Raw genomic sequence first — 16,170 nt, 5'->3', positions numbered from 1 at the left:
AACAAAGCCCTGAACGTTCCAGCCCGCGGGACAGTCGGTCGCAAACCAGAGAGATGGGATGAGCTGGGAGCCAAGTCTCTACAGAAGGACTGGGGAGAGCCTGGAAGGGTGAAAAAGTCCCTGCTCATTTCTAGGAAACCAAAATAAGAAGCATCACTTGTTCTGAAGCAGGGCAGGAAGGAGATCTTTCTAAGCGTTAAGGAGGCAAAAATTATCTGGGAGTTTATAAACATGTACTAGAGCTCCAAAAATAGCTCTGACTTGTCTGGAAGGCATCAGAAAGATCCGTATTGTTTCATGTGTGCTTGGAGCAGCCCTGCTGCAAGTTCTGCCAGTGTGTGCAGCAGAATCATGGCCTGGAAAATAACTCTGCCTTTTTAATTTTTTTTTTTTAAATTTATTTTTTATTAAGGCAATTTAAAATTTGTATCAGCTGCTACTGCCCAGAATAGTAACAACCCTTCCCCAGCAACTCCGTGGAGCACTCGGCACTCTCCACAAAAATGCCATGTGCTTGGCCAGGACCCCATGGAGCTGCAGCCCAGCTCAGTGCAGGGGCAGCAGGGCTGCCTGGGACATCCTGTCCCGGAGCCGAGGGGAAGTTTCTCTCCGCCCCACAGGGCACCAGGAGTTTCCCAGTCCTGCTTTGCAGGACGGACACAAGCACCACCACGGATGGAAGGAGGCAGGGCTGGGGTTGCCTGGCATGGTGGGCTGGGGGCAGATGTTGCAGCAGCAGCATCCAGGAGCAGCAAGGCCCAGGGGTGCAGCACAGTCCAGCAGTGCAGCCCTTCCAATGGGCGTCACTTCAACATGGATTTCCCCCTTTGATTACTCACTTCCTCTAAAAGCCAGAGGAGCCAAATGCTCATTACAAGCCAAGACCTTTTTTTTTTTTTTTTTTTTGGTCTTATTTAATGGCAGTGTATAGCTGCTAGTCACACACTTTAAATCATTAGTGGCATGACCATTTCTTTCCTTCCTGACGATTGCTGGGAAATGGCAGCGCAGGCAACAAACTGCTTTCTATTTACCTCTCATAAATCAGGAGCAGCCAGGCCTCCTTTGTTCCAACCAAAAAGAAAACAAACCGGTCAGTAAAACGTTACCACCAGGCTGAGTAACACCCATACAGGTTCAGGAATCCTGCACTCCAGCCCGCTGGGGCTCAAAGCATCCCCATCTGTTTCCTTTCAAAATATTTAATTGGAGACAAAAGTGACAGTGGGGGAAGGGAGTAGGAGATCAAGCAAGGCTGGAGAAAACCACCTCTTCCCCACGCTGACAATGAGCTCTGTACTAACACACTAAAGCCAAGAGAAGGATGACTGCTGAGAAGAGAGTGAGCAGGGGCTTTAATCTTCAGATTTTGTAAGGCAAAACATTTCCCTTCTCCTGCTGCACTCTCTGGCCCCCTCCCTCTGCTGGCCAGGCTCTCCTCCCGTGTCAGAATTCCCACTGCAGCAGCAGGCAGCCAGACAAACAGAGCAGTCCCCAGATGCATCCCCTCGGAGGATGAAGTAATAGGTCATGGGAAACAAGCAGAGGCAACCATTTCCTTCTGATACTGTGGTCTCCACCAAGCAGTGCTCTAAGTGAAGTTTAACTAAACAAACTGGGACTGAATCTCACTCGGAGAAAAATTCCAGTGGTGCATTAAAAACCATCTTTCTTCCTCAATAAATCAAAGGTCCTAGCCAGCTCACCCGGGCTGCCCAGCTGGCTTGGAAGCCAGGTTGACTGCAATGAAATGTAAATGGAGAGGGTGCTGCTTGTTCCAAAAATGCACCCCTCCCTAGAACAAGCTGCCACTTAAGAAAGGATCAAAAAAACATTAGTGAAAGCAGGAAAGCCTTCCCACAAGATGGCTGGGATTACAGCTCTTTGGGTCTCCCTTTTAAGGAATTCTGCAGCTCTGAAAGATTTAAGCCTGGCCCTGAGGTCAAGGGAAGGAAGTATTGTCCCCTGCTCTCAAGTATGGGAGGGATGGATGATTTCTCCATATTTACACCACAAGATGAAGCCAGGCAAACATGACTCAGATCTCCAGATCATCAGCAATGCAGGTTAAAAGCCAAACTACTTGTCCCTTCCCAGCCACTTTTTCCACAATACAAGTGATTTCTGCCATGGAAGAAGGGCAGGAGATACCCATGACTACCCTCCCTGCCAGTCCTTGACATGATGCTTTTCTTAGCCTAAAGCTTTTCCACCCAAAATCAGGTGACATTTATTGACTTAAACAATCTAAGCCTCTCCTCAACAGCAGGCAGGCAGGTTTTCACAGCTTTTAACCACATGAAGAGGGCAAAACAATTCTAAGAGATTTAAACTAGGAAGCAAACAGGTCATCAGAGGATTTCCCAGGGATCAGGAGCCTGAAGAGATCTGGCCGGAAGTAGGTCACATTCTTGTCTATTAAAACAAATGATTAATCATGTCAAACTATATGTTGGGTGGTTTCCAAAGGGAACAAAAGATGTGACAGTAAAACAGACAAAAATGGAGGTAGTACAGGACACCGTTTCAAAGCCATTTAGTAGACTGGATCTGGCTGCCTTGTTCAAGGAAAATTCTCTTTTTACACAGGGGAAGGGCAAGCAGGCAGCTTTCTGTTCACCAGAGCCTGCAGACACTCTTGTTACTCTGGTGAGAATGACACCAGGCTATTTTTTCTAGCATTGAGCAATTCCCACCCTCGGGCTGACACGAATAGTGGTTAACTCTCTGCACTAGCACCCACCACGGGTTCTTACAGACCCTCCCCAGGGTCTCTAAGACACAACCAGGCCTGAGTATGAAGCAGGCAGTTTTCAGGGGACAGGCAGCCCATGTCCCACATGAGAGCTGCTGCTTCCAGGCCAAGAGAAGGCATGCTGGAAACTCTCTGGCTCCTTCTGTCAACACTTTGAAGCTACAGAAAGAGCTCAGCTTTCCTAAGAATAAAAGGCAAACCCCGCGCTGAAACGGGGACTCCTGGTCAAGAGAAAAAAGCTCCCAACAGGAAGGGGTGAATGCAGGTGAGCAGCACCCAGAGGGCCTGTGCTTTCTGGTGGCCCACACGAGGGTGGAACGGGGCAGTCTCGGCTTTGGCACCGCCGCTGGCGGCATTTACCGGCACGGCTGGGCCAGCGCTGCCCGCGGCTGCCGCAGCCGGGGAACACCACCCTGGCTCTGCAGGCTTGGACCCACATCTGACAGCTGAGCGTCTCTTGGGAAGAACCACTAACTACAAAGAGCCTGTGTGGTGGCTCAGTCTGAAAAACACACATGCTTCTTCGCTCTTTTTTTTTTTTTTTAAAAAAAAAAAAAAAGCTACAATTCTCTGTGATAGATTTTTGCAGGGAATCGGAGCTCGGCGGTGCCCAGCTCTCTGCATGGCCCTGGAAAAGGCCCTTCCTACTAATGGAGCTTTTCAAGTTCCCAAAGAAAACACAGTGCTCAGAGAGACAGCTCCACTGCAGAGACACGATTCTTTGACCTGCTTGAAATAAAAAAACCCACATAAGAATAGCACAGCAATGTTGACAGTGGTTAGTAAATACTGGAAGGCACTCTGTGGAATAAATAGTTTAGGTAGGGTTTTCTGAATCACCCTGTTCAGGCTTCCAGGGCTGGTAAGTGAAGTATCCTCTTTGTTATGGCACCATGAGGAGCTTGTCTTCACTATCAGTTCACCCCCCTGTGCTCTCACTCATCACCTTTGTTTCATTTTGGCCAGTTTTTAAGGGAGGACAACTAAAGCAGCCTCTCACTTGAGGACACACATTCAGCAGTGAAGTCTGGGCTAGGAGTCAGAGCGTGTGTGAGAGACAGCTTCTTCAAGCCACGTCCCACCATTCCCCTGCCACAGGGATGACCCTCAGGGCCCCGTCTGCCCCTGTATCTACCTTGTCTGGCTGTATATTCATTGTCTTCAATCAGTCTTGCCAAGCCAAAGTCAGCAATCTTGCATATGAGGCCGTTCCCCACCAGGATGTTGGCGGAGCGCAGGTCCCTGTGGATGTAGTTCATCCTCTCGATGTACGCCATCCCGGCTGCCACCTGCAGCAGCAGGAACACAACTGGGCATTGGAAAACCAACTCAGACACACACACACACAGGCTATAAAAACACCCACGGGCTCAAAAAAGACAGACCTGGGCTGCCATGTCCACCAAATTGGGAAGCTTCAAAGCTCTTCCTTCTCCGTCTTTCAAGAAATCTAGCAAGCTCCCTGCAAAGGCAAAGTTGACACAACAGAGATGTTAGGGACACAATGGCTGCTCATCAGGGTGGAGGCACAGCAGTAGGGGCAGCACTGAAGGCAAGCAGTGTCAGGAGCTCCAGTGGACAGCCTCAAAAAGCCCCCACAATACTTTGGAATCCTCCTATTATACTCTTCTTTCAGGTTGGCCTGCAGAAGAGGGTCACTAGTCCAAAACCAGTTGCAAGGGAAAGAACCAGCATTGTTTTTCATTTTCCTGACCATAACTGAGAAAGCTGATCTTCCTTAAATTCTCCAGTGCTCTTTGAAACTGTATACCTGCTGCTCTCTAACGGCCTCAGTTAGCAGCAAAGCATCAGCTCAGTTCCAAGCCACACAAGCTATGGAAAAAATCAGATCCCAGCTCAACCTACTCCAAAAGAAAGGTCAGCCTGGAGCCTGGTAAACCCAAAGGGGCTGGCGTTAACAAAGACTAATTTTCCTTAGAAACTGGTAGTGCTCCTTCTCTAGGTAACCCGTAACTAAACGTAGCATGAACCATTAATTTTAGAAGACCACTATGCAAAAACCAGAGGAGACCAAGCAGAGATCAAATGAAAGCAATTTTAGCAAAAGCAGTAAGGACACAGCTCCCCTGTGCAAGGGAAAATAGGGAGCTTCCCTGTAGCTTTTGGAAACAGCCTAGGATGAGAGAGCTCCCTTCCCAATCTTGTATTTAAGCAGGCAAGTGTGAGAGTCTCCTTTAAATAAGGTCAGTGAATTGATTTAATAAATAAGGGGAGAAGACAGATGATGAGGCGTTTCTCCCCTGATAACTCGTCAGCCTGGAGCTCAGATCCAAAGATGTAAAATGTTACAGTAAAAACTAGTAAAGTGAGCCAAAACAAACCACATACTTCTGAAGGGTTGCAAGAGGTCTCATTTTTAAAGAGGAAAAAGCACATGCTCGTTGCTGAGACATATGATTAAAGTGTGAGTTACTCAGGGCTTGGACGCCTCTGAAGAGGGAGGTGGGCAGGCACCTGCCAGGAAAATAAAAATCAACTCCAAACAGACTGAAAAAAAATGCACTTAAAATTTCAGAATGTATCCTCCGATGTGCAATGAAACTTCCCTGTGAGAACTTATGTTTCCTATTTGGTTCCTCTGCTTTTCCAAAACAAGCACATTTTTCTGCTCTGCTCTCAGCACCCCCGCTGGAGATCTGACGGAGCAAAAAGTTTTCCTTTTCTCATTTTACTGCATCGTTACCAGTTCAGTAGCTTAAAGACAAAGAAAAGGGAGAAGGGGAAAGGGGAGGGCGGAGAGGAGACAAAGCACTGTATGTGCAAATCATGTACTAAAATGATAAATGAGGTGGACTGAAAATTAAGCCGAGGTCTGAGAGCGAGGTGCACGTGACACAACTCAGGATTGCTGGAAGAAGGAACAGAAATCTTAGGCTGACAAAGAAACACTGAAGATGCCAGATAGGAACTCTCTGGCGCCAGGAAAAGTGAGGGTCTTGGGAAGCAGCATGTGATACCCTTCCAACCTAGAAAATGCAAAGCCCCCCTTGCCAGGGGAGCTGAGATGCTGATGCAGTTGGGATGAACCAACTTCTCCCTCCCCCGCCCAGCCAAATTTTCTTTGTACATCTGGTGGACTTCAGGTTTTGGGCCCAGTTCAAAGTGGAATTAACAACTTCTGAAGCCAGAGGTGAATTTAGCTTCCTGTTCCCTCTCTCCTGCCTCACATGCTGTTCATGCATCACAGTGCACCTCCCCCTGCATCCACACCGAGCACCAACAAAGACAGAAAATGGTTATCAAGAGCAGCAGCTGCAGCTTCACCTTTGCTCATGTACTCCGTGACAATATAGATAGGTTCTTCAGATACCACAGCATAAAGTTGCACCAGTTTGTCATGTTTTAGCTTCTTCATGATTTGGGCTTCCTCTAAGAAGGATTCTGGAGACATAGTGCCAGGCTTCAGGGTCTTTATAGCCACTTTAGTATTTCCATTCCACGTACCTACAAGCACAGATACTTAAGTTAGATGGAGCATCTTCTGCTCCTTTTTCTACCTGATGCCTAATGCAACCAAGGAATAAACTAGCAGGGACACTTAACAGAACAGTATTTTTTAAAATGTGGTTTCCCATGTTGCCTCATCGTTCTGTTCCTCCCACGCCTCCCTCATATTTGAGTCTTTTTCTATTATACTGAAAAAAAATAACACCCCCTCTGGCACTCGGGCATGGTTGCTGTTGTCCTACTCAGACAATGCTCCCTCTGATGCCCAGAGAAACCTTCTCTGAGCAAGGAACGTGGGATTGCTGAAACCCATCTTCATGCATTCCCAGTAATTGCTACAGAACAACAACACAGCTCCAGTCACAGATCTGGGTGACAAAAAAAACAGTTAAACCCAGAACTTCCCATTTTCAAGACATTTTAACATTTTGGGTTGTTGGTTTTTTTTTTTCTGATTCAGAGGGGAAAAAAAAAATACCAAGAAAAATTCCCAAGAAATGAATTCTGAATTGATTTCATTTTAGAAACATGTGTTTCCAAACAGCAATGCGTTTTTTTCCTCCCCCTCACTCATCCCCAGAAACCCAGCAGCTGCTGATTGAAGAGGAGGTGGTTCCTGTCCAAAAAAAACAAACCAAACCAAACACCTACCTACGTGAAGTTTCTGGGGGGCATGGGGGACTGGGGGAAGACAGGAAAATGAAAATGGGCAGAAATATCACTTTTCCTGGAGCCTTCTGGTTGTCCCTTGCCCAGACTTGCTAGAACCCTGCTCTAGAAATGGCTTTGATCTGTGATCTGTTGATAGGGAGCTGCTGTGTGATAGATAAGGCAGAACAACACTAAATGACTTCAGGAATTGGTGAGATTGGGTAAAAATGACTCCTCTGCACTCAAGCATGAGGAAGGCAGAAGACCTACCAAGTACGTGAGGACTCAAACTCAGAAACAGCTTCTATAAACTAAGATGTCATAAAAAAAGGTCACATGTAAAGCAAGCCTGGTTTGCCTTTGGTAAAAGCACATTAACAGTTTACCAGGGCTCAGCTGCTTCATGGGAACTGGTTAAGCCAAAATATCTTCATCAGGAGCTTTTGCCACCTCCCAGAGCATGAAATGAGCTGGGCTGGTTTCTGTGCAAGTGGCCAGGTCCCACCTCAGCAGCCATGGTGGAATCACAGCCTGGGGAGTCCCCCACCTTCAGGGCAAGCCTGTATCTTAAAACGAGCTGTCTGAGGGTGAACTGAGGCACGAGTTAGCCAGGAGTGTGCAGTGCAAGCACTTCACTAGGCTTTGCCTTTCTTCTGCCAGCTCAGTGTTAGGGGCTGCCACCTCTACCAGCGGTGGGGAATTGTCCTGAGCTCCCACCACCCGACCCAGCGGGCCTGAGGGGCACTCTTCAGGTCTTAGTTTCACCCAGTCCTTCACACCAGAGCCGAAGCAGGACTTTGCTTTAGGGGCACTCCCATGTAAGCTGGGAGGGACGAGGTTTCACCTCCTCATTTCAAGCAAGGTGCAGCCTCACCTGGAGCCCTGCCTGCAGTTCTGGGCACCACAATATCAAAAGGACATTGAGCTATTGGAGAGAGTCCAAAGGAGAGCCACGAGGATGGGGAAGGGTCTGGATGGGGTGACTTATGAGGAGCAGCTGAGGTCACTGGGATTGTTCAGCCTGGAGAAGAGGAGGCTGAGGGGTGAGCTCACTGCAGCCTGTGGTTCCTCAGGAGGGAGGAGATGGGGCAGGTCCTGATCTCCTCACTCCTGTGACCAGTGACAGGACTGGGGGAAATGGCAGGAAGCTGGATCAGGGGAGGCTGAGGTTGGGTATCAGGACAAGGTTTTTCACCCAGAGGGTGGCTGAGCACTGGAACCAGCTCCCCAGGGCAGTGGTCCCAGCACCAAGCCTGCCTGAGCTCAAGAAGCCTTTGGGTGATGCTCTCAGGCACATGGGGTGATTCTTGGGGTGCCCTACACAGGGACAGGAGTTGGACTCATGGCCCTGATGGGTCCCTTCCAAATCTGCAGATTCTGTGATTCTATGAGTCTATGATGGGTGAGAGGGAGCATGTTCTGTCTGGAGCCACCGAGCTCTGGACAGCAGAGTGTCCTCAGTCACAGCCACGCTGCAGACATGCTGCCCATTCTTTGAAGCAGGAATGAAACCTGAGTTTCATGGCCACCAGGATTTCTGTCACTGACATTAATAAACTCGGATTTTACCTGGTGTGTTAACAGGATTAATGGTGTATTATCTCTTTACATTGATCTAATGAAAATCCCCAGACTTGTTCTATCACCATGAAGGGTTTTCAGCAGTTCTACTTTAAAATACTTTTCCGGATTTCTCCCGTTAAAAAAAGAAAATAAAACAAAAAGGTTAACTTATCCTTGCAGCCAGATTTCAGTTTAAATCATTAAATCTTCTTCTTGTGGTTTGGAATGTTTCTATCTAATAGAAAATTAGCACAGGCTCCCCTCTGAATTCCTCCCATATGCAGATGGTCATTACTTTATCAATTTTTAATTAGTTTTTACTGTGTTAATCTATACCAATTTGGTGATGCTTCTGTTAACATATTTTTACTATACGTTACTTTAAGAAACACAATGTTATAATTGTAATAATCATTTTTGCATTGGGGAGGGGCTTTGGACAAGGGCAGGGAGGGAGAGGACAAGGGGGAATGGATCAAAACTGGAAGAGGGGAGACTGAGGTGAGACATGAGGAGGAAATTCTGGAGTGTGAGGGTGGTGAGAGCCTGGCCCAGGTTGCCCAGGGAAGCTGTGGCTGCCCCATCCCTGGCAGTGTTGAAGGGCAGGTTGGATGGGGCTTGGAGCAACCTGGGCTGGTGGGAGGTGTCCCTGCCCATGCAGGGGGTTGGGACTGGATGGTCTTGAAGGGCCCTTCCAACCCAAACCATTCCATGATTCTATGATTCTGTGATTTCTGACAGATATTTGGTACTGGTACTTGGCACTTTATTTCTCACAGGTGATTTTTTAAAAAAGATTTTTAATTCCATCTGCTCCTTCAGCTTATTGCATCAGTTTCAGATCTATGGCACACAAACCTGGCCACTGAATACTAACCTCAAACTGAAACTCTCCCATGCATCCAAGATGGAGGAGAAGGAGGTGAAAACTGCAGCTGGGGATACTATTAAAAAACACAGGTAGCTTTTTTTTTGCAACAGGTCAACTGTAATTCTGTGAAATTCTATACCTTTCTATATTTCTAGTCTATACATTTCAGAGACTTGCTAGAGTCTTGCAAGGGAAAACAGCTGCCAGAAGCCAGGAGAGCCTGCTGGTTATTTGGGTTGTGTCACTGGGACAAAAAGAGTGGCCAAACTGCTCCACCAAATTTTTCTGAAGAAACAACGTATTGTGATTCTTTACTTGAATATTTCTTTAATTGAATTGGTCAATTTAAAGGAGCAACACAGAATGGAAGTTGGCACAAAAATGGAGCCCACATCTCATTAAATGGTCACTATATTGTGTTTCCATGCTATGGCCATACTAAGATTTATGTATGTTTAAATTCCTATTGTTTTATAGTAATTAAAAGAAGAGGCCCTTGGAGGGGGGGTAGTAAGTAAAGCTGGCAAGTGTGCAGGAAACAGTCAGTGGGTTTGGGAAATGTCAGTAATTCTAGACTTCAAAGCGGGGGTTCAGCTGGGCTGGGCAAGTCTTGCCTCTATTGTCCCTGGTCTCTAGATGGAGTTATGGGGTCCTGCTGCAGATACAAACTTCAAAACAGACTTCACAAACTGGATGCAAAGCCAGCCTGACAATACCAGCTTGCTGATCCTTGCCATTATTTTTAAACTGGGAGAGCAGATGGGAGCATTTTCAGGGGCTGATCCCATCAGTGCTAAAACACACGAGGAAATGAGAATGTCTACTTACCAGGCTAATTTCTGGTGAGCCATTCTGCCTTACAAGCCCAGCATTGTTCCTATGGTAATTGTAATTGTGTGGTCACCCAGGTAAACCCAAGGCAGTGAATGGAGTTTAATGCCCTGACCTCTCACACCAGTGTGTGCAAATGAAAGGAAGTTTCCCCCTGGATTACTGGAGTTGGGTCTGACTGGTTGAGGCAATCTGGACCACCATGTCACACTACTCTGACCTTTTAGCTTAAAGATCTCAACTTGAAATTGTTTATTTCTGCCAAGAGGGCCTTAAAAGATCCATCCAAAGCAAAATATATTCTCTGCCTTACCACGCCACACTTCAGCGAAACAGCCCTGACCAAGCTTCTGCTCCAGAAATAATGAATCACGTGCAACTTCCCATGCATCTTTAGCCAATCCAACAGTTTGTGGGGTATTATTCGTAGCAATCACAGTTAAGTTAAAACACAAACCATCAGCTTTCTCTATAGGAGAGGAAATTAATAAAAAAAACACACTTATAATCCAAAATTATGCATGCATTGAGAAAGATGGAAGGTGACTTGTCTCCCAGTGCTGCCTTAAAGTCCATCTGCAAACACTGAGTTTTGGATGCTGAAGGTGTGGAGCTTTCTGTCAGCTCACAGAAAAAGGCTCCTTGGTCTAATTAATAGATTACTGCTCGAGCCTTGATTTATTATTAAGACAGTGGTAATTTGTCAAGATCAAAACCTTGCAAGGAAACACGGATGTTCAGTTTTCTTTTGCCATCAATTACAGTGAAAGTTGAAGATTAAAGAATTTCAGTGTCAAAGGCACGATCCCAAAGACACTTCTCCTAAAGGCTTGAGCTTTGTTCTTTCTTTTTGTCTTCCCCTGGGGGTCACAGTGCCCTACATTTCCACCTTCCATCTTGTAATCCCCACACAGAGAGCGATTTTAGAATAATCATTGTGCTCCATACCCATCCATACTTCCCCAAACTGCCCATTGCCCAGTCTCTTGATCAACTGTAGGGATTCTCGTGGAATTTCCCAGACATCTTTGGTTTTGACAGACAGATCAGTAAGCCTTGGCATTCCTTTATGACAGGGCACTACTAAGCGGCAGCAAAGACCTGCAGCTCTCTCTGATGGAGCCAGAAGTGAAGCCAACAGCAAAGGAGAGGAAAGAAAAAAAAGGGTGACATGAAACAAAAACAGTAAGCATAAAAAAAACCAACGCTACTCACAACAGCTGTTAGTTGCAAAAACCACAGAGCATCCTGGAGGATTAGAAAATGAACATTGAGGCATATTCATTGGAGACAGAACAGGAAACATTTTAGTCTCTGCTTCCACAGCCTGACACGGAAGGGACCACCAGGGGTTCCTCTGAGGGACTCAGGGTTTCCCTTCTCCCACAGGGCTGTGTGAGGGTCACTTCACAAGCAGCTGGTGCACCAGAGTGCTGCGTGACTTCTGAAAAACCAGCTGTAGGTCACCAACTGGATTGCTTCTGTACTGAGCAACAGAAGCACAGAGAAGATTCACTTGTTCCGAAAATCACAGCAAGGAAAATTTGGTGGACTTCTGGTTTTTTTTTTACAGGCATCCTGGGAAAAGGTATTTTCTGTATTATACTCAGCAAAAAGGTGGTTTTGGGGGTGACTTGTAAAAGACTTTTTCTGCCATTCTTTCCAGAGCAAACCTTTTATCAGCCTATGCAGCCAGTCCTGCATCACTTGGGGCAGATCCTTTACACTTGTCCCTTGCAGAGCTCCACAGAAGACTGAACTGTGACAGAAGTCACAGGATATTTTAGCAGGAGTAAAAATAAGTTTATTTATAAAAATGTGTATATAAACGCACAGATTGCTGTGTAGCATACTGTGCTGCACAAAGCAGGCTACAGCAGAGCAGAACAAGGTGGGGAACTGCAGCTGCATTTCAGCCTCAAACATAATTTTTATTCTCCTGTGCAGGATTTCTTTCTGGGCCGGTGAGGGGTTTGTTTCAGCATCACAAGGTGGGCAAGCAGTGAAGCTCTTGGCAACACCAAGCTCTGCCTCCTCAGCACAGGTGTTGGGGGGTGGTGGGGAAGTCCCTACAGACACCCTGACACAGACCTCATTGTGTCTACTGAAGCAAGACAGCAAAGAGCACAAAACAGGGAAGATTAGCTGACCAGTTGGCATGTCTTATTCCAGGATAATTCCAATAGGAACATTAGGATAGGGACTACTTGAAACATGGACCATATCTGGAAAGCTTCCTCATGAGTTTGGGCAGCTCCAGAAAGAAACAGCAAGTTTTTAAGACCTCCTTGTTTTCTTTAGTGGAAAAATGAAAGCTCTGAGGAAATGACCTCAAGCCAGGGGAGGTTTAGATTGGATATTAGGAAAAAATTCTTCACCGAAAGAGTGGTCAGGCATTGGAACAGGCTTCCCAGGGAAATGGTAGAGTCACCACCCCTGGAGGTGTTTAAAAAACCTGCAAACTTGGCATTTTGAGACATGGTTTCATTGGCATGGTTGGGTTGACAGTTGGACTTGATGATCTTAGAGGTCTTTTCTAACCTCAGTGATTCTATGATACCATGAACTTTTATTATTCAGGTAAGAAGGAGCTGGGGTAAGAGGAAAGTCTGGGTAACAAGGGTACCCAGCAGAGGCAGGAGAGCCCATTGCAGGGACACCTGTGTTGTGTCTGCACTAGGGGACAACTTCAACTGCCAGCTCCTGACCCAGGACTGCTACAGGAGACCAAACTGCCTGCTGTCCACCTGGCTGCCTGGTTTCCAGGTGCCTGGAGAGGAGGGCTCCTCTAGTCTGGACAGCTTTGGGGAGAAGGCTGAAGGGTGGGCTGCAGAGAACCCCTGTCCTGCTGTGAAGGCACTGCCCTCAGCAGTAGCACTGATGCTGGTCTTTATGGAGTCATTGGGGCAGCTTCCAGCTCTCCCTAGGAGTAAATCCAGGCACTCACGAGGTGCTGTGCTGATCTACCTCCCACAATCCAGAGTGCAGAGAGGGGGCAAAAAGCAGCCTTTATGTTCTAAGCCAGCTGGGGCTGGCATGGAATGAGGACTCCTGGGTTCATCTGGGTCTGGGAGACTGCAGGTGGAACTCTGGACTGTGGGTCTGTACCCTCCTGAGCTACCCTCCCTGTGTGGCACAGAAAGGGCTGTTTCCAGATCTATTTGTATCTGCATCTGTGCATGGAAAATCCACCACCCAAGTCATCTGACCACAGAAAATTAAAAGTTGACATATTCCAGCTGGTAGAGCGGGGCTGAAAATTATCTTCCTTGTATGTGAGTTTTTCTACATTACTTAGCTAAGTTTAATGTAGAGTCACCAGAAACAACTAGAACTTCTCCCAGGCAGGAAACATCCATCAGAAACTGGGCAGAGAAGACAGCCAGATGTCTAGTATGAATAGCATAAGAATACAGCAGACGGAATACAAAGAATACAGAAAAAAACACCCCACAGAGAAGTTGATTTCCCAAGTAAAAAAAACGCAAATTTTGGAGCAGCGAGCACTTGAGGTCATCTGTTAATATGAGAGACTAAAGTAAGGAAAAAATGAAAAGGAAAATGATTCAAAACACAAATTTCTGCTTAAAAAAATGACCATGGTGAGAAGCATGTCTTCTGTGTGAGAACTGGTTGTCTTATGCAGCATTTTGGGGCATTTAAAGTTGTTGGACACTAATCACCAGGGACAGCAGGATGCACTTTTGGGGTGACTAGTGCATGACAGATTTTAATCCCTGGAATTTAAAAACCAGAAATGAAATAAAAAGGTTGGTGGGTGGGCACAAGCAGTGCACAAAGCAACACCCATTTAAAAAAAATTAGACCAGTTACAACTTAAATGTTAATCTTTAGCACACTGAACACACATCCAGTGAGAAAACTGGGAGTCAGGTGATCTATGTGAACCTTCTGGTCATTGCTTTAGGTGACTGCATCCCAGAGTGCAATTCCCTGCTGGCTTTATGAGCAATATTAGCAATTACAGCAGGCTGCCAAATGGCACAGGTTACACGTGCAGGGAATTCATGCTCTGAGCTGAGCCAGTCAAAGTCAGGAATCCTGTTTGCTTAGAAGAGGAAGAGCAGGTAAAACCTCTCCCTCAGCAGAGCAGCAGCTTTTAAAAGCTCTGCTGCTGTGCACTGTGAATGGCCCTCAAAGCCACTGATAACTGCAGTGGGAAGGGGTAACAGCAGATGCTTTACAAGAAGCAAGAGACACAGCTCAAACGACTCTTCCGGGCCTCCCACACATATATCAGCTCAGCAGCAAACACTTGTGTTTTAAAATACATCAGAGGGCTGTGTATTATCTGAAAAATTACCTGAGTAGTGCTGAACCAGCTGCTGAAGAGTTTCAAATTGTGCCCGAGTTGTGATATAATATCCTCCATTGTCGAGTTTACGAATCTTGTAATGTTTGACATGATCTCCTTTCATATCGTCCCAGTCTCGAATAGACAGGGAATAGGCACCTGTTCCAAGCAAAGGAGAAACAAAAAATGGTAAGCAGCTTTTAGACAGAAAGGTGGTGTTTTGCTGGCCAGTGGATAGAAAGGGAAAGAGAAATTGCTTCCAAAAAAATGCTGACTGCACCTTGGGAAAACCTGAGTGGATCTCACACAAGGAGCTAAGGATCAGAGAAATCCTATCCTGATCACACCGTGTCCCTTTCATGCTTCTCTAGAAAGACATCAGGACAAAACCCACACTTTAACATTTACTGCCTCAGGTTGTTAAATTGACAAGGGGTGATGGTTTTAAACTGAGAGAGGGGAGATTGAGGTGAGACACGAGGAAGGAATTCTTCACTCTAAGGGTGGTGAGGAACTGGGATGGGCTGCCCAGGGAGGTTGTTGATGCCCCATCCCTGGAGGTTTTTAAGGCCAGGTTGGATGAGGTTTTGTGCAGCCTGGTCTAGTGGTTCCCTGCTCATGGCAGGGGGGTTGGAACTGGGTGATCTTTAAGGTCCCTTCCAACATGAATGATTCTATGATGGAGGCAACTGGCAGCTGCAGAGATCTCAGGAAGGTCCTTCTTCTGGAGCCTGGGCTGCTTTCACTGGTAACCATGTCAGCTGAGGGCAGGAAAGGCAAAACACCAGCAGACAATTCTGGACAAGGTGAAAGGTGGGTCCTGTGGTTCTGACAGCAAACAGCACTGCCTGCTGCTTATCCCAGCTCAGGGCAGGCAGGCCCACATCCTCCAGTACCACCTCCAGCTAAGCAAAATGGTTTAAAGACACGCACACACACACAACCCCCCCAGCTTAGGGGGCTGAGATTCCTGGTGTGAAATGCCTTTCCTGGATGTCTCTCCAGGGAGATGTTTCCCTGACCACATAAACCTGCCACAGGTCCCACTGGGAGTGGCTCGGTGCCAAGGGAGCTGCAGTGGACAAAATGTCTCCACCCTGACTCCAAGGACTTCTTAAACTCCCTGTTGTTTGTCCTCTGAACAGGAGGAAAAGAACCAGATGACTCTGATTTCTGCGAAGGGGAGACACCCTGAGAGGAGGGACAGGGTTTTTCTTTCTAAGTGCCAAAAAAGTCCTGTCTCTTCAGGATATTTTTCTGAGGAGCTTCTCCTGCAAGGTCCAGCTCAAGGCTTTCTGGGGATTTCAAGCACATCTTGTGCATGCTTGGTGCCACCTCTCTGGGTGGCCCCTCTCTGCACCACTTCTGACATTGCCCACCTCCCCGTTTGGGAGTTCTGACCCCCTGGCAGCAGCTGGGTCTGCTTCAGTCTCACTCCCTGCCTATCAGGTCACTATTTTAGATTCTTTAGGAAGATGTAAACAATCTGTGGCTCCAGGTCTGCAACCAGAGCTGCGTGGGTGGCCCTCTGTGGACCCCCACTGACCTCAGATCAAGTTGCAGGGCTGGAGCTTTAGTTCAAATCTGGACAAAAACAAGAACTGAGATGGATTTCATTATTAACTTATTTAGACTGCTGGTTATTTATACCATTCATTACCATCTGATGATAAACTCCAATATAAGAGATATACATAATTAAAATTTTGGATAGGA

General features: G+C 46.7%; 1 protein-coding gene across 4 annotated transcripts in view; it reads right to left on the bottom strand.

Moving 5' to 3' along the window:
• The window catches only part of FYN (FYN proto-oncogene, Src family tyrosine kinase), a 129,040-nt gene that overhangs the window by 12,680 nt on the left and 100,190 nt on the right, over positions 1 to 16,170 (bottom strand). For 2 of the 4 annotated variants that reach the window (XM_051613136.1, XM_051613135.1), the window contains 5 exons: positions 14,464 to 14,613; positions 11,088 to 11,252; positions 6,041 to 6,220; positions 4,141 to 4,217; positions 3,891 to 4,044 (listed from right to left, as the gene is read on the bottom strand). In XM_051613136.1, the coding sequence (XP_051469096.1) occupies positions 3,891 to 4,044; positions 4,141 to 4,217; positions 6,041 to 6,220; positions 11,088 to 11,252; positions 14,464 to 14,613 (726 nt within the window). Of the gene's footprint in view, positions 1 to 3,890; positions 4,045 to 4,140; positions 4,218 to 6,040; positions 6,221 to 10,452; positions 10,609 to 11,087; positions 11,253 to 14,463; positions 14,614 to 16,170 lie in introns of all 4 variants that reach the window. The other 2 variants (XM_051613137.1, XM_051613138.1) reach the window with 2 other exon arrangements.

The sequence above is a fragment of the Apus apus genome, chromosome 3, assembly GCF_020740795.1.
Source record: "Apus apus isolate bApuApu2 chromosome 3, bApuApu2.pri.cur, whole genome shotgun sequence".
In the NCBI taxonomy this organism is placed as follows: domain Eukaryota; kingdom Metazoa; phylum Chordata; class Aves; order Apodiformes; family Apodidae; genus Apus; species Apus apus.
This window is presented reverse-complemented; position numbering and strand designations above follow the sequence as displayed.